General features: G+C 33.7%; 1 protein-coding gene across 2 annotated transcripts in view; it reads right to left on the bottom strand.

Annotated features, from left to right (window-relative positions):
- Positions 1 to 19792, bottom strand: part of LOC113499280 (F-box/LRR-repeat protein 7-like) — a 72078-nt gene that overhangs the window by 4482 nt on the left and 47804 nt on the right. The window contains exons 2-5 of one of the 2 annotated variants that reach the window (XM_026879698.1): positions 10369 to 10593; positions 9543 to 9734; positions 8196 to 8340; positions 6567 to 6752 (exon numbers count right to left, since the gene is read on the bottom strand). In XM_026879698.1, the coding sequence (XP_026735499.1) occupies positions 6567 to 6752; positions 8196 to 8340; positions 9543 to 9734; positions 10369 to 10584 (739 nt within the window). In that variant the 5' untranslated portion in view covers positions 10585 to 10593. Of the gene's footprint in view, positions 1 to 6566; positions 6753 to 8195; positions 8341 to 9542; positions 9735 to 10368; positions 10996 to 19792 lie in introns of those variants that run through there. The other variant, XM_026879697.1, reaches the window with a different exon arrangement.

Genomic DNA, 19792 nt, shown 5'->3' with positions numbered 1-19792 from the left:
GGTTTAGCTTCCAGTACGACCTTAATTTGTAGAATATGGTATACTAAAAGAGCGTTTCTTTTTTAAGATGAAGAAACTAGTTTTGTGTGAGGCTCAACTTTGTGTGTCAACGAGATATAGCCTGGTGACAAATCACCAGGCTATATCCGTAAACCGTGATATCTAGAAAGTTGAAATTTAAAAAAGAATACATTCTTGTTGTAATTATAACAACAAGTTTTATAATTAAAATCGAGGCTAAGGACGGTTGGTATGGGTATGAATTTGATGGGTGACCAATTTATTTTAGGAATAATTTTTTATCAAAGCCTATAAAATATTTGTACGACACCTTCGGTGTTCAGGTCAGAATCGCACTTGAAAGGCTTAATTATTTACTTCCCATATGTAACTGAAACATTAAAATTAACTAAATTGTTGCCAGATGTTTTCCATAATTTTTAAATGATAATGTAAATTTAACTAACACTTCACACAATAACTAATTAAAATACACAGCAAAACACTTGTGTTTTCCCTAATTAGTCGACTTAGGTCAGTGAACAAGTTAAATAATTATTATAATGTGCTTTTAACTGTTTGAAGTTATCCTCCGTCTAACACAGGCTCGCTCTCCCAGCATTTTATCCTTAAGTAAATAGAATTATCGTAAGAATTGTTTGGTTAGGGACGAGTAGGTAAAATAATGTTAATTTTTAATTAATTAGTTACTTTTTTGAAATTATCTTAGTCTAGACTTGTTTGGACATGGCAAGGAATTTTAATCGGTCAAGTCAAAATGTACGTTTTTTAACCACTATAGTTGCTGTCTTAACCCGGCGAAAGAGCAGCTTGTGGCTAAGTTGATCGATTACAGGTTAAGCTAAGCTTGATAAGGTCGGTCCGTGGATGGGTGACCATCTTACCATAACAAGCTCACAGAAATAATAAATAACATTAAATCCTTCTTGTTGATCCACTAGTTTGTTGTCCTCGTGTATCTATTTATGGATTCGGATCAACATTTTCCAAGATAACGGGATGTATAATGTGGCTAACAACCTTTGGTTAAAAATAGATTAAACTAATTATAATTTTTGGTAGAAAATCAAAACTTACTTTCGTGCATCAAAAATATAATTTGATCGGTCATATTTTATGTATTTAAAAGGACTGTCTCTTAAGTTTTTTTAATTCGTTTGAATTTGTTTTAGGTTTTATATTTCTTTGACACTTACATTGTTTTTTTTTCTAATTTCATGTAGTTTTTTAACGGTAACTGCCAATTTCTTCTCTTTTGTTTTTTTGGTATTTGGTAAAATTATTAAATATTGTATATGTTCTTTTTTTCGTCTACCTGGGAGAACTTTGCCCCTAAAGTAAAGCATACATTAAAAATAAATATCAATCTTCCCGACTGTTTACAACCTCTGTCCTAAATCAAACCAAGGGAAACATTGCCTCCAGCTAGAAGTAACATTCCGAGAAATTCTCTAACAAGTCATAATACAATAATTTAATACAATTTTTCCTTAAGCCTACAGCTTCTTATTTATTCTGAAATGAAATTAACGGTATTCTCCTTTTACGGTTTTGGATGGATGCTGTTTATTTGGCACCCTCTATTTCACGAATTGATATAACGTCTTGGTCGATTTAGTAATTCCAAATTTTAGTAATATTATTAATTATCCGAATGTGCATCTATTTGGCTACTAAAAAGCTATGACCTATAAACCATCCCTACTTTTCAAGAGAATGGGAAATATAAAAGAAGTAATTATTTCGATAACTGAAATCCATACGGACGAAGTCACCAGGAAAAATACTTGCTAGCTTCTACTTTTTATCGTTTAGTTGAAGTACAACCTGGAGTCAGAATTTCAACCGCCCGTAGGCCTCTGACGTGACTTTGCTCTCATTCGTTATTTTCTGAGTTGAGTCAGAAAGCTTACAATGTTTCACCGTTTTAAGAATAGGTACTAACTTTGTAATGCAAATGAATGTGAAATAAAAGATTATACGTCCCGGAATTTGCACTTCTGACCTATGTCGCGATAGTCCAACGGTAACAAGTCTACTTCCCCTCACACCTACTAGGTTATCTAACCCAAATTTAATTTCGAAAATTTCATCTAAAAAAAAAACAAGAAAAGTATACTTCAAAGCAGGATGTATATATTTCCTAACAAGGTAAGTAATTTACGATCACAGATTTCAAATTAACCTTTCAAACGAGTAAAGAAAATAGGTTTTCCTTATAGAGAGACAACCGTAAGCTGTACTTATAATTAGCGTACAGTGAGCAACAAAAATGCTGCAAACACTTTATTATAAATAATTTGAATGATGTATATTTAAAACTGAAATTCGTTAAATCGGGCTTATCAACATTTCTCAACGAATATTTTAATACTGCACGGATAGCCGAGTGGTTGAGGTCACCAAGACAATCCTACTATGTGCGACGTGTTACGACTTCGATCCCCGCGTATGACAAGTTTTTTTGGATTTTTTTTTCAAATCCTTGTAAATCGCAGTTACAAGTGTTTTGAGATCCATAAATACTTCTATGAGTCTAGCTATCTTTGTGCGTGTGACCAATTTTTTTTGTGAAACTGTCCGCGACACAAATATTTAAATCCTTAGCTCGGGAGAAAAAAACATGTGGAAAAGAGGCGACGCATTATGGAGTATACGCTGTTACGCTTCTATAATTCCACAACTACTGTAACATTTAAGATCTGACAGACGTAGGTGATGCAACGTATTCTAGGTATATCAAACAGAAACTGGTCGGCAGAAATTCCAGGATTGCACCAGTCGAAATGTAAACCTGTCTTGTTAGTACTTGATTGAGTCAATCCATCAAAGAATATCCGATGAACGTCAGAATGTAAGCTTCTGCAGCGATGAATACATAGCCACAAGTATTTAGCGGTTGCCTAGCTTTAGATTGGACATGCATCGGTAATTGGATTAAAGGGTTCTGCGAAGAGTGCTTCATTCTACCTAAATAATATGCAACTTGGTGTTTGTCGTGATACCTAACCTACCGTGAAATCTATATAGGCCGGCACAATATTTTGAAAATTGTACTTTAATTGTGATTTGGTTTTCCTGAGTCTAATTAATACTGCTTTAAAAAAAAGTTTTAATAAGTTCAAATTAAAATTATAACGCAAAACATTAATGGTATAAATCTATCAATTACATATTAAAATACACTATCAACCACTTTTAAAAATAACGCAACTCAAGTCAATGGATCTGGGCAATAAAGTCAAAAAACATTGTCGCATCATCAAAAATCTGTCTACTGACTATTTGTTAGATTGTTTTAGTTCACCTTCCGTAAAAACTTACTCTAACAGACTTATTCCCTCAACAAATGTTGCATATTGTCAATTACTTGTGTGTTAAACCTTTTTTGCTCACAACTGTACAACTTAATATAAAGTATCGAGAAAATCCTGTGTGGAAATCTAGTACAAGCAATTGCTTGCTTTCGAAAAACTCCACCGACTAGTTGAGCTTGCTTAACTAGTTCTTATCTTACCAACTAATAAAGACGTTACTGGTTTGAATTATAGTGTTCACAGTGATGTTTAACGAATAATAATGCGATTACTGTCAGATGCTGACCGTATCATTTATGGCAAGTTAACGGCGTAGGAAATTGAGGGCTGTAATACGGTTCTGGGAACTGTTAATTTCTAGTGCTTCAAAATTTACTGTTCTTGTCGGTTTTCACGTAGTTTCGTAAATTAATTATAGCGTGTGTTTATTGAAATTTCTATGTTATAATTATTTAGTATATGACAACCTGATGGTCTATTTAATATCTCACTTCTCTTATTTTATTCATTTATTTAAAGTTTCTAAACATAAACAATAGTGGACTTAATATTTAAGGCACCAAAGGGTGATGCAGATATAACAAGAATTCGATCATAAAATATAAAGAGATGGATAATTCATCGTCACAAATAGATTATAAGGATATTTCTACTTCTGTGAGATTTCGTTATCTTTGGTTGTAATTATTCTGGTTTACAAGCATTGCAATTATGGGTATGTGGCGGAGTTGACCTAACCGGAGTTAAAGGACGAAGCGGCGTGGTCACCAATCGCGTAAACCGTTGTATCATTAAGTACAATGTAATGTGTATTAAAATTATGTCCTAAGATACAGTGTAATGGCAAACACTCCACTGACAAGAGCTCTCATTAAGAAATACATAACTCTCAAAACATTACCTCATATTTCGGGTCTTGGAGAATTAACAGCGGCTGTCAAAATATGTACAAACTCCTTAGCAGACGTCAGTCAATTTCCCAAATTATTCTGACGGAATTTTCATTATTTTGTTCATCTAAGTCGTACTGAGTTACGAGTACACGGGGAAAGGGATTTGTTTGTCGAAGTTAAGCATAATTTTTGCAAAGCAACATTTTCTCCGACGATTTTTTCGCTAATCTCATAAGTATTTGGCTGAGGATTTAATTTCTTATACTGAGTCTTGAAAAATATGTTATTTAGTCACGTAAACATACGAATAGAAAAATGCGATAGAAGCAAATATTAAATCGGCGAATGTATTCGTCAAATACGCTTACGCAAGAGTTTCAAAATTCACAAAACTGTTCAAATCGAGTAGATTTACTAAGTTGTACCAATCAAATATAATCTTAGGAAATTCTAAATCAGTTTACCAAACAATATACTAAAAATTATCGTCAAAACAATACTAATAATAGACCTGACCTACATACTAACACCTTTTCCATATCCGCGATAACTGATAAAATAACCCAACACGGTCTGACCTAGAATGAAGCCAAGCCCTCGTGATTTCATGACACGACGGTCACACCCATTTATTTTATAATTAAGTAATATTATCTATAAGATCCGATAGACTTGATCAATTAACTTGTATATTGGAACCTGAGGAACAGTTCCTGGCAGTAATAGACGTCTTCATTTACGCTTACATGGTTGTCTGGGACAAAGATGCAGAAAATTTCCTTATGAAGTAGGTATAACGTGTTTCAGGAGGTGTTCACTGGATTTGTGGGAAATATCTTTTTGTTAACTACAAAAAGATATTTCCCACAAATTCAGTGATGGCTGGACTGAGGTATATTTGACTTATCATCATGCCTCTACCTCATCTTATCTAAGATGGTCGGTACATTGTGTGTTTTGCTTTTTTACATCTCCTAGTCTCTTTCATCATAAAAATACTTTTTTTTGACGTATTCTCTCCATAGAGTTGTTAAAATAGCAAAATTGTGAGCATTTTTTCCTTTTATTCCACTCCAAACCGTACAATTCTGGCTTAATAATGATTAAGTTAATTAAGTTTTGTTGCTTCTTTCGTAATGATGAAAATTCTAGGCTAGATAAATCAAATGAGCCTGAAATCGATAAAGGAGTGTAAAACCTTACCAGAATTAGATCAGAGTCATGTCATCATAACATTGAATTGCCACGTACATTACACACCATACATCCCTATATAAAATTAACAAGAAAATGTTCAACTCAATCAGAAACCGATATCTGGATCAAATTGAACTTGTGAGACTTGATTGCAGACAAACAAACAGGTGAAAATAAATAAAACTTCTTAAAAAAGGCAAAAATAAATAAGAGCCTATATTAGGATAATTACTAACTCAACAGTTGGTAAGTGAATAAATTGAAGAAGGCTATTTAAATGCTCAATAACTTTAAATAAAATTTCATCATCTTATCGAATTGTAAACTTGATTAGACAAACTCATTTTACCCCAATATAACCTTTTAACGAAATAAAAGGAAACCTAATACCGTGCCTCAAAGGAAAATACGGATTTCGGGAAAATTGAATCCATCCTTAATTTGTTAGGTTTTTGGAGTAATGAAAATCAAATGAACCGTATTTTATTTATCTCCCGAAATATTTGTAAGATCAATCAAACTTATATTTTATTTGGAAATGCGCTCAAATTCTGCTTGAAAGGTTTTAAGTAATCTCAGAAGAAAAACTTGGACCGCTTTAAATAATACGTGCCCGGAATTTCAAAAGTATATTAACAGTTTACTGAATTTACTACGGGAACGTAGAAATTAAACAAATACGCTTAAAAATGACTTTATTCATAGGACACTTCATTTCTGTATTGGCCCATTAATATTTTAAGCGCAAATGTTTGTGAAGATATATGGAAGTTTTTTACCCTCTCAGTCAAAATCATTGAACGGTTTTCATGAAATTAGGCAGAGATAGAAAGTACTTAATAATTATTCCAGTAAGAAGTCTGTAATAACACATATGCTAGTTTTCCCTGCAACTTTACCTATCCTATTTCATTTTCGAGTTCGACCATCATTCATACTAAAAAATATATCAAAATCGGTCGAGAAGTTCAGGCAACGGAGTTCACGTGTGAGTAAACCTTTCTCGATTAATTATGAAATTTAGGTTTATAAACCAATACTTTTCAGACCATGATTTTTGCCTTCGAGATAACATCATGGGACTTTTAGCCATGGAATGATTTATTGGTTCTACATAAACTATACTACTAATAATTACCTGTGACTAGAGTACATCTCCTAAGGTACAAGTACTGCAGGGAGGGGCAGGTGTGGAGCAGGGCGCAGAGTCCGGCGTCCGTCACAGACCCACAGTCCGTCAGGTCTATGTACTCCACGGGGGGTCGTCTCGTCGCCAGCCGCGTTTCCAACCACGCCCAGTCTGGCCAGTCCACGTTTGGACAACCTGGGAGAAAAAATATTTTCAGAATTTCATGTCGGACAGGACTCGAACCGAGCCCTGGTTACACAGGAAAGGTCACTGTCCAAAAGTGTTAAGGGTTAAGAAACCCATTACTTTATTTGTATTTGTATAAGCTTAAAATGCTTTTTGCGTATTAATAAAAATATTACAACAGTCTTGAGGCATTCAAAAAGAATTTAACATAGAAGCACTGTAATGGTGACTGGGTAACTGCCCTGTGTCAAAGGAGGCAAAGCTAGGGAGATTTGTCTCTGAGTAGCTCAAACACTTGACAAAAGACGAAGTTACTCAAAAAACCTTAAGCACATAATTAAACTTATTGTAATGTGGTTTCGAGGTGTGTTGACTATGTAAAAAATACTGTGTAGAAACTGTATTCAGAATTATTAGCCAGTACTGGCTAATTATTCTGAATACAGGTTTTAATAAAGTCTAATCATATTTCGTTATCAGAAAACAGAATAGTGTCATTATTTTCTAATTAAACAAAATGTATTTCATAAAATAACTGTACCTACCTAACCTATAAATAACTCAAGGAACACAGTTATGATATCATCTTTATGTCGTAGTTTTAAGGTTCATTTTCGTGTTATTTTGAAGACCCACGTATAGTACAGGTAAGTACTCGTTTCTTCATTAAACATTAAAGTTTGTGAAGATATTGTTGAAGTTCGGCAGTTCGTGGAACCTTCGTATATTAAAGGTCACACGTCATCCTAATAGACGTTCAGAATACTTGAATGTACAAAATAACACGGGAAATGTCTTCGAAAATTTTATAAAAACATGTTTACGAAATGTTACTGAAATTGCCTACCGGTAAACAAGTCTGCTAAATAAATCTCTTTGGAATATATAAATTATATATGATGGTCCTATTTGAGAAGAACAGAGTAAGAACTCATTAAGCAGTAAGACAATAAAACTACAGACAAAAATATCAATAACGCCTTTCATTGATATCTCAAAAGGATATCTAGGATAAAATCAAAGCGCTATCAGAGTAGTTTTTCTACGTAGTGCTCTTGGGAATGGTCATGAAAACCTAACGGACGGACCAGGTTAACTTTTATTTTTTGTTACAAAAAGGATAAGTATATATTTCCTTTAAGGGAGGAGGGATTTCAGATTTCCTCGAATGTATAGATCACTACGACAAACCCAATATTGCACGAGGTGTCGTTCGGATTGGATACCCATTTATTACAAACATTGTATGATTCACTAAGGTTTGCTCTGAGTCTGTTGTGTTGACTTGAATAGATTGAATGTTTGTGAAACTTCCTGTCACACAAGAATTAAAATCCTAAGTGCGTCGCCCCTTTATATTTAAACCAAAAGGAAGTCTTGGAACTTCTACGCTTTGCTTCTTTCTTTTCTCTCTCTCTTCTCTTTTCTGTCTTCCTTAGATATCCCACTAACCTGTAAGGTCAATATGCCTCAAATCCGGGAGGTCGGTTATGAGAGGCGCCATGGCTCTGGCGTCCATACTGCTGGAGCCGGTCACGGCGAGGTGCGTCAGGTTCCTGAAGGTAGCCACCAGCAGCTGCGCACTCGCTACTGTGACCTGGAGACAGATAATAGAGGTTAACTTAACAACAGAAGACCAGAGATCCTAGACAGAGTTTCATCCCACATTAGCATACAAAACCTTAAATGTACCGGAAAATGGACTAGGGGGCATGGACTCAAAATATCACGTGTATTTGAATCGTCAATTCATCATTAGAGTGATTCGTTAGGTTAAGCTTTTACAGAAATTTGAATCAAATATTTGATGGGTTAACGAGAAAGTATTTGTTATATGCGTGCAGGATAACGTTATTATGTGTGTTCAAAAATCCTAGATCCTTGTAGACATTGTAAGGACTCAGTAATAAATTGAGTGTTATGGATGTAACTGGATATGGCCAACTATCATTAAGATTAAGCTAATTGAATTGCAGTCAAAAACATTCCTAAAAAAACAATGAGAAAAAAGTATAAAACAATAAATATGGTGTTAAATACGTAGCTACTTACTCAACAAATACTAAACACTATATAAATATTTCGCAATTCCATTGTAATATTCATGATTCAGCAAACACCAAATATTTGTCTAACCTTCCAATATATACTCCTGTGCCTAGCACCGTTTAGTAGACCGTTCCCGTTTGACAAAATAAACAAACGAAACACTGTATTATTGTTTGTTCCAACTCTAATGCTATTTATTTTTTCCGAAGCAAACTAATTGCTTTCTCTGCGACTATTTCGCGAACTTTATGAAGAACTGAAGGTAAAGGGAAGTGAAACCACGTTGGATGGAAATTGGCTTGGATAAATAATAAAAGTCTGTGTTGTTACAAATTGTCTTCTTTCGTGGAGCACTAGAACTATGAATTTATCAAGGGAACCCTTTTGGGCCGATGTTGGTACAATATAGCACATTTTTTTGGTTTTTAGAATCTTCATATACACCCACAAAAGGCAATGTGAAGAACTAATAGCCGGTATCGGTTTTTTGTTTATACTGTTCACTGACTGTTGACTCTTCATGGTCTCTATATCCCATTAAGACAGTACATAATAATAGTCAGATAAAGAGAAATTGCAGTACTTCAGGACGAGTACCACCAAATTCAGGACTTCATATGCCAAATTATGATAAGATTAATTTGCTCCAAAGTGCTAACTATCGTTTTCATCTTTTTGGTTACCCTTTCAGCTAAAAACCTATGGGTGCATTTTCAGCTATAAAGTTCCTACTAAATAAAAAACCCTTACCGCGCAGTTCTTCGACCTCCACTCCCTAACGGAATTGACACAAGGTCCAGCTCTCGCGCCCGCACATCGGGCTGCGATCTCCAGGGGTCCAGCTGCCCTGACTCTCCTCCAGACTTCTGGCCTCGTAATCAGGCGGGTGGTTAGCCGAGCCCATCTCCGACATACTCGAGACATGCGACATAAGTCCGACACCTGGAATTTTATGATGCATGAGTTATTAGAAGAAGAATCAAAGATTTCGATAATTGTTCATCTATTGATGTCTGGTTGTAAGCCGTCTTCGTGTGACACTGTTTTGTTTCCAGCTAGAGTCAGTTATTGGAAAGTAAATTCAATTTATTTCGGGGAAAGGCTGAAAATATATTCAAATATTCTTCAGAACTTTTAAATCTGGGAATTCAAAAAGACGTTTTCTGTTCATCCTCGAAAATAATAGACTTGATCATTTTAACTACAACAGGAAACTTTGTGGAACTGTAGAGTTTCAAGGAATCTGATGCCTTTGAAATATACAGGAAAAACAGTTCTTTGATCAAAAATGTACATTTCGTTCAAATTGCGAGTAAACAAATTTAGCTTAACATACACACGCTACTTGTAGGCCAACCATCCTGGGAAAAATTAAAAATATTACCGGCATCCATAAAACATCTGAATAGTGCTTCATTACACTTTTTCGAGAACCAGAAGGTCGCAATTTTTAAAGAGTTGGAAGCGAGATAGCGCGCAACAAGTAGGCATTAGAAATTTCCAGGTCATTTTTACTTATACTCTTAACAGCCTCTAAACAGCTTCAATCTTAGTCACGAATAAAAAGTTCACCTACCTCCAAATATGACAATATCTTCAACCACAGCGCATCATTCAGTGTATTATCCCTTCTTCTTCTTGGGGGTCCGCAGTCTGCAAGCGTGTGATAACCCTGGTCGAGGCTCAGCTCGCTCAGGTCTGCGGCGAGGGAAAGAGCTGGCTCCGGAGGGGGGGGAGGCCGACGCCGCGCGCCCCCACATACTCCCGGCCCAGAACAACTGCCGCTCGACATCGCGAGACCCTGGGGAAGAGAGACTGAGTTAGTTATGGTTGGGTAATATCGATACATAGTTTTATCTTGTGATTAGTAAAAAGTCTCCCGACGAGACTTGGCTTCCGAATAGATTGGCTAATTTTTACATCCATCGAAAAGACCGAGGCACAATGGCTTATTTTCTACTGTAAATAAAAATATTTTATTCACATAGACTGAATCACCGCCATCTACGGGAACTCCAGAAATAGGCCAAAAATAAGGTCACTTAAAAAAATAACTAAAAGATATTAATAATTATTACCATAAAAAAAGCCCCGCGCTCAGAAGTGGGACGTACCTAGACTTAGAATACTCCTCTATCCACTGGGTTATCGTGCATTTTGTAATTGCCTCCCAGTAATTAGGTTTTAAGTGTTATTTTATCATAGGTATGTAGGTAAGTAATTTACTAGAAAGCAATTATACCATATATACATTTACAAAGAGGTATCATAAATCTTCCTATTTGAGATAAAAAAATGTTATTCTGACAAACCAATTTACCATAGAAACCCAAATAAAGGATTCGCTTTAGATTGCCTACAAGTTTTTATACGTATTTCCGAATATAAGAAACGGACATAAATATCTGAAAGAAAACTGTTTGAAGGCCATGAAATGGGCCTAGGATACGAAAAATGGAGAAAAGTAATTGTTTACCCGGTATTTTTATGATTGTAGGTACCTATTGTTGCTAAACCCCAATTATGCAGTTATAGCGGCAACAGAAAAAATTGATCTGTGAAAATAAAAAACTAGCTATCATGGTTCATGAGACCCTTGGGGCCTTTTGATGGACGAACGTACTTACTGCGGAGTCACAAAAGAGTTCCGATTTCACCCTTTTGGTACGGTACGGTAAAAGTAGTGCAAAATAAAGCAACTTAAAAAAAATAAACCAGCTTGAACATATGAATGTTTGACAAACTCATCAAACCAGGTACCTTGACGATGAATTGGTTTGATGCAAACCAAAAACTGCGAGCTTTAAGCAACTTATCCTCATGTAAAGACAAGGTTTCATGTCCAATCTAAGATTTAACTCAAATCGTCATGTTTAATTTACTTGTTTCTCATAAGAATATTGAATACCAATAGCAGTAATAAATTGTCAACATTGACAGCAATTTGTAAACGTCCATTATTGAGACTGGTTTATTACTTGTAGCTTTAAGCCTAGGTTTGTTAATCTGTAGGTTCATTTACGACGATTACGTTGCTGCGTTAATTTCTTTTGAAAATATCATCATTCATCCATTACCATGCAAAATTGCTTGCAATTAAATAGTAAATAAATAAATGCGGACAACATCACATACATTGTTCTGAACCCAAAGTAAGTTGCTAAAGCACTTGTGTCATGGAATTCAGATACAACGAAGGTACCACAATGTAGAAATGTGAATTTTTACATTGACCCGACCGGGGATCGAACCCGGGACCTCAGAGCTAGCGACACCTTGAAACCGGTGCGTACGCCACTCTCAATTGGTCGCAATTTGTATGAAAGAATATATCTTGCTAACTATTGTTGTTCATAAGATACAGCCCAGTAACAGACAAGTAAACAAACAAACAGCGGAGCCACAGAACTTGAATTCCGTTACAGTTTAGGTACAAAACCCTTAAGAAATTAGTCACTACCAATAAACGAAAAACTTACATAACGATAAATAAGGAAAAATATTTGGAACTACATAAATCGAAAAAAAAAATATTATTTTTTCTCACCCAAGTAAAACTTCATGATTGACGTATCGAGGTTGTTTAGTACCAACATTGATATTAGATGATCAAATTACTAATTAATGGGTTTTCAAGACAGTATCACACAGCCTACCACCTTCTCTTAAAGTAATAATATTGCGGTTGTTGAAAAGAGACAGCACATCACCCGGCGTAGAGCAATGTCTCTTTTCCACGGCTAACATTAAAATTACTTTTGATAGTGGTAGAGCCTCTGTATCTACTAAATGAAGATGTAATTTAAGAACTTAATGTATTTCTGAGAAAAGCTATGAAAGCTTAATATCCAGTTATTAGAACGTAATTAACTAAGGTTTTAGACTATCGTTAATTTTATACTTTAAACAATAAATGCCTGATCGAAATTGAACATTGCACGTTGTAATAATAAAACTTCTTTGTAAATCTTACTCTATATCTAATCTTGATACTTCTAAAACTTAAATAATATGGTTCTTTTTAGGTAGTTATTAAACGCTAATTTTCTTTTCATTATCACTTAGTGTAACATAGGTACAATCTACTATGTCATAATGATATAGTGACGAAAAATTTTTTTGAAGTTATTTTAATGATTTGATTGTAATATTATAGTTATTTTACTGTTTTTTTTCTGTCAACTGATTGTAATTCGTAAATGATTTGAAATTTACGTCACCTTTATTAAGACAATACTTATTTAAATGGAATGTTCAAATCATATTATTTTTTCCCTTTTAATGCTATATCTTTTGAAATTTTTGCAACAGCAAAACATGCTGTACACTTATTTTTATTAAACAACAAATAACTTACCACTTTAATGCAAATAAACAATTTTATCATGAAAGAACAATCCTTCAGAACACCAACATAAATTCAAGAATATTTTGAAACAAACAAACAAGAACCGCCCAAAGTTATAAATTCATGTAAACAGGTACAACCTTACCAAAATAGAAATATCAAGTTATAAGCCAATATCTCATACACAAAGACAAATTAAACGCATCGAAAGCCGAATTCCAAGTAAGAATGATCAAAGATTTATTACATGCAAACACATTTGCATACAAAAAGACATTAATGCAAGCGCTAATAAATGTTTCTGAAGCTGTCAATTGTATAATTAATATGATATTAAAATCCTATTCGCACTTGTCGACTTGACTCTATAAATCATTCGAGAATATTCCAAGTGTCTTTAAGTCTTAAGGCCGTTTAAGAATGTTTGATAGGAGAACAGAGGTGGTGTGAGCTTTTGAGGTCCACCCTGCGTCATTGTGGAAGCAGGACGCAACTATGAGTAGGACTGCGTTTGTGCTATTGTGAGAGTGAGATCACATTACCAGCTGTGTAGAGACGTCTCACTAAGTTGACTGCACGGATAGCTGTACGGTTGAGGTCACCACGCCGAACCCACAATGAACGACGTGTCGCGGGCTCGATCCCGTCTAGGACAAGCTCTAAAATAAATCTAGCTTTAGCACGAGGGCTTCAATTAAAAAGAATTAATTTCACACAGAATGAAAACTAAGTAAAACTGAATTAAATTTAAAATTTATTTTCAAAATGTAAGTTATCCAACGTATTCCAATGCCATGAAATGATATAACAACTATACACGGAATTCCAATTCCTTTATATTTTTACTGGAACTTCGACCTATTAATAGGTTCATACGGCTATTAAAAGAGGTTTATTATATTCAGTTGCACATACCTTCATAGCATTATATACCGAATTTGATCTATCACATACATCAGAACACTGGTTTGAAGTAAGCTACATAACATAGAGAACAGAAGGACTACTTTTAACAAACGTTGTATGCGTTGATTCATAAAAAAAAATAGTAGGTAGTAAATGGTAGGTAATTTCGAATTAATCTGCAAGTTAACTTTCGAAATTGGTTTGATTCCATTCCGTATCAAGGCTGAAAACTGTCCCTGTGATTAATAAGATTCCGCTGTCTTTCTGACCGTCAGTCACATTTCTGAATCTAATGAACTATGATAAGGACTTGAAATTTTCACAGATAATGTATTAATTCTATTGCTACTATCACTACGTGCAAGTAAGAAGAATGAATATTAAAGACTAGTTTTTCACCCGCGGCTTCGCGTTTCCAAGAGAACTCTTCAAAAATCCGGGATAAAAACTATCCTATGTTCTTTCTCAAGGTCAACTCTATCTCTGTACCAAATTTCATTAAAATCAGTTCAGTGGTTTAGACGTGAAAGCGTAACAGACAGACAGACAGAGTTACTTTCGCATTTATAATATTAAGTAGGGATAAGTAGGGATTACAAACAATTTATTTTGCCGATAATTTAATAAAACACCCTTCATACGACTGGATCTTCTGACCATCCTACTCAGTACAAAACAGGTCGACCTTATTTCACAATTAAACTCACACATCACAATGGAGGTATGAATCAAAAGAGTTTGTCATCTGTGCCCCTCGTAAACATTCATGAGCTGTTGTTACATCGATTGAAAACACAATTGGCATCCGACTTCATTTCATATCGGTTGAGATATACGAGCGTAAATATGTTTTTAAAAGGAACATCTTTATATATTTAGTTTGATTTAATTCGGCTGATTTTATTATGTGGTAACTCTGAAATACTGTTTAGTTAGTTATAGAATTTTATACAATTACATTTATAAATTATACGATCGTAGAAAAAATAAAGCATAAGGTTTGAAACTTCAGTTTTGAGGCTGTCGATTTGACACGAAACTGTTAACACATATAAATTGCTTCCCAACTTTAATTATTATATGGTTAAAAATATCGAAATAGGATGAGTAACAAGAATCTACATAAAAAACTTTCAATAATCAGTTTCCTAAGATCGTTTTAAAATATTCCTTTGTTTACAGTAATGAGAACCTAAACCCAAAATAATTCACCCTAGTTTAACGTAAATAACGTTAAAAATGTTTTCAGTTAAAATTTGCACGTGGTAACCAAATTACCTAAATATTTGCAATATCTATATACTATTAAGCAAAACCCGTATATTCTGCGTATATCCATATATTCAGCGGTGTAATGTATCGAAATAAATTCTATATACCATTAGAATATTAGATTATTATGTTTTTATTTTTTATTTTGTATTTTGCCAAACGGGCTTACTCGTTTTTTTTTTTTTAATAATAATATTTGTTGGCCATGGCAAGGCAAGTTCTCATTTTCGGGATACAACATAGTCTTTGTTATTACCAAAAGAGTTTGCTACCGCTTACGAAAATCTATGAAATTGTTAGAAACGAGCGTAAATATACTAAATATTCTTGTTCTAAAACCATTACTTTGTTCTAAAGTAAATTTAATAGTACTAACTAAAATGAAATATTATGTACGCAAATATAAGCAAAATTTGATGTACAAAATACAAATTATTATAATACCATACAAGTTGAGATCTAACAGAATATAATATCACAATTTGAATTCCCAAAGGCGAACCCCACATTAACCGTTATGTCACAATTAAATAAACTGGCCAGTAATAAAGATGTCACCGAGCGTTCCAAATTCAAATATTACCGCCAAACTTCCTGTCAAGTCTACTTTTTAAAACGAAAAAGTATTTAACCTCGTTTGTAAGAAATGAAATGCTAATTCTTTGGAGCCTTCAGTGGCACGCGTTTGAATTATTTAAAATAACTGTACCGATACGAGATAGACGGTTGGACTACGTATTGGGTGTAGGGTTGTCAACAATGAAAAAACATTAATACATAACGAACGTATGTTTTAACTCAAATAAAGGTTGCTTTCTCATATTCCTTGTGAAAGACAGCCCTAATATTTTTAGTTATGTTTAAAATAAAATTACTGCTCAAATTATTATTTCTTTGTTTTTACTTCTTAAATGTGTTTTCTTTTAATAAAAGGTGGCCTAAATAAAACATTGTCGATTAGTAAACTATAGGATGAACAAGAGAAAACAAGTGTCTTGTATCTTCAAAAAGTTTTATGCGTTTAAGCAATTCTGATTTCCGAACTAAAATCTTATCGCTCGAAAATCATAGTGACAGAACTTTACAATAAATAAAAATAAAACTCATACTTATACAATATTATCATAGGTTTTCCACTCTCGGAATATAAGAGCACATCTCATATCTAACACTTAACTGAGTGTCACAATGTGAGATGTTTATTAGTGTAACTGTAAATACCCTATGAAGATAGCTAACCGCTCATCAGTGGCTTCGCACTGTCAAGTGTAGCAGGGTTGTCACTTTAAACTTTTTTATCGCTCGCGACAAAATGAATTTATGAAACTCTTACGCTTTTTTTTAAATAAAGTTTAATATTCGACTGTAAAATAATAATAACATGCTTTATAAACGATTATCCATGTCTCATTAAGTAATAATAATGATTATAAAAAAAGGAATTTTAACTGTAACCTTCCATAATTTGAAAAGTAGAGTCGCCTGGTTAACACACCCATTCGCAGTTAAAAGTCTACAATTTTTTTTAGCTCAAGAGAGAAAGAATTCATGACAAATGAGTCATACATTCTTCATCACACTAAAACAAAAATGAAATCCATTTTTTTAACTTTAATAACCCTTTAAACCAGTACCCAAAAACCGACCTAAAATTTAAGAACAATTTTGACAACCCTACATATCTCAACGCTCCCAGTCCATTAGCATACACAAATAGTATTTGCTTAAGCGTGGTGTTATTTCAATACCCATTGACTACACTTAAAGTACCTCCAATAATTATATTTACATTGCATGCGTCGCCGAGAAGAATGTTCGGGTAGCTACTGGAAATACTCTTCAAGGGGTAAAAAACTGACGAAATAAGTTATTGAATATTGAATCGTCTTAATGCTGAATAAATAATGGAAGTCTGAAGATCGTAAATTATGTAGACGAAAAACGTATGAGTAATTTAGGTTATGTCACTCAATATCTAGATATTCTGTTTCCAAAGGATAAAAAAGTTAGCAAAGTAAATGTTTATTTGCAAGAGATGTGGTACAAAAAAGGCCCTATTATAAAGGTTCCACTATCTATTCGTCTGACCTTCTGTCAGTCTGTCCGTCTGTCTGACTCTTCGACTCTAGGCCGTATCCCATGAATCCCTTTTGAAAATTTCTCAGGAGATTTTTTTCTGAAGCCGGACATAACAAAAAACAAAAATAAGAATCAAAATCTAAGTACGGAATACACAATCATAAATTTGATGTTGAAAATCCTCTTTTAAAAATGATTTTCTTTAGCCCATATGCACGAAACCCTCATCGTTGCAAGCCCGACTAACTCTTGACCGGTTACTTTTGAATGAAAACACACTACCAGCAAATCTGAACATCAACCACTAAACACATAAATCGATTACTAAGGATCTGTTTGTCCTCTTTGAGACAGACTGCAAATAAAAGCGAACGTCAAACGAACAAAACATTATTTTGTTTCCCTAACCAGGTTTTGTCATCGGCGAGATATATTTTTAGGGGAGTCGACCATCACCTTTTAATATAAGTCTTTTGCAATTGTGCGAGCGAGATGCCATATTACAGGTAGAGCAGTGTCTCTTTTCCACATTAGGATTACTGTTGCTGGGAGGATGTAGGTCTATTCGCTAGTAGTTGACATGCGCCAAAGAGGCAAGTTTTAAGACTTTTTGATTGACTCTTGCTTCACGTTTATGATGACAGATTTCGATGTTTACATTGCTACTAATAATATTATTACATTAAAATGCACTGATGCATGTTAAAAATAAATGTAAAGTTTGTTATTTTTGTGTCTACCTGGACAAATTGTTTCGAACTCATATGTCACTTCAGAATTGGCTTGTTAAAGAAAAAAAAATCAACCCCGAACAGGAGTCGATCCTGGGACTCATGTATAAGTTGAAGTTGGGGATTCTTGCAGGTTCCCCATAGAAATAACATTCTGAGAAACTGAATACGGAGTCACTAGTATACTCCATCCTTAGTAACTCTACTGTGAGAATCTACTTTCCGAACGAGCTGTAGCTTCAATAGGAGACATTTTAGATTTTAATATTGTATAAATAAATTGTTTGCCGTTCAAAAGTACCATACACTGGTCTAATTGAAATAAAGCATTTGATTTTGACTTTGTAATCTAACGTTCCTTAGTCAGGCCTACTAGAAACAAAAACTTTTTATTTTGATTTTTGATTTTGTTGGTTAAGTCGCTTTACCAACTAACCTACAGAAGTCACTGACCAAAAATATATTTTTTTCTTTGCTTTATGATATGTCTTGTAGCGGAAAATATTTAAATATATAATAAGTAACTATTAATGCTTGTCATATATTAATAAGAAAACTGAACTGAATGATTCAATTAGAGTCTTTAAGAATTATATGAAATTCTATTTATAATTAACAACATATTAAAAGTCCATTAAGTAAAAAACAATATATTGCAGCACAGCTTTTTTTTATCTGATGATCTAATAAAAGAATATCAAAGCAATTCATTAATTTGCTACAAAAAGTTTTTTTACATAACATTAATTAATTGGAGCAATTTATTAAAATAATCTACAAATGTATTTTATTTTATAACATTTAAATAAATGAAAAATTATAAAAGATTTTGAATAATGGTAGTACATAACTCACTTGCTTTTTTACATATGCATGCGTCAATTTATTAAATAACTTAAATAATTAATAGATGATTGGTTATGTGAAAAAAGTATATACAGGGTGCTTCTTTTGACAAACAGCAATAAGTTTTATTGAAATATAGCTGTCTCGTGCTTTTTCGCTTTTCGGTGTTATTTTTTATAAATTACAGTATAGCCTATGATACCTACGAATAATACTTATACTACGATTTTTTTTTTAGTAGTAGAAACTATAAAATAAATTAATAAATAAATGTGGACAGCATCACATACATTGCTCTCAACCCAAAGTAAGTTGCTTAAGCACTTGTTTTATGGAATTCAGATACAACGAAGGTACCATAAACACCCAGACCCGAGACAATGTAGAAATGTGAATATTTACATTGACCCGACCGGGGGTCGAACCCGGTACCTCAGAGCTAGCGACACCTTGAAACCGGTGTGTAAGCCACTCGACCACGGAGGTCGTCACTATTAATATTTTACCCTGTTTTTTATAAATATTTCAGATTGAAAACCTTGTTCAATATCGTTTACATTTTTTATTTAGATTAATTTTAGTAAATGAAATAACAATATCGTGATTAGACGCTTTTCAATTTAATTTTTACTTTTGTTTTCGCAAAGAGTTAACGATCAAAAGCTTCAAAAGCGCTTACAAATAGTTGAAACTAATTGCCTGATTCAATTTCAAAAGAAAATAAGAAATACTAACTTGAAATTTAATAGAAATACCGTTTTTTAGATATTGATTAAAACAAGAAAGCATTTTCTTCATCACCTATTCAGAAACCCGTA

The sequence above is a fragment of the Trichoplusia ni genome, chromosome 12, assembly GCF_003590095.1.
Source record: "Trichoplusia ni isolate ovarian cell line Hi5 chromosome 12, tn1, whole genome shotgun sequence".
In the NCBI taxonomy this organism is placed as follows: domain Eukaryota; kingdom Metazoa; phylum Arthropoda; class Insecta; order Lepidoptera; family Noctuidae; genus Trichoplusia; species Trichoplusia ni.
The sequence above is the reverse complement of the archived record's forward strand: the minus strand, read 5'-3'. Positions and strand labels throughout refer to the sequence as shown.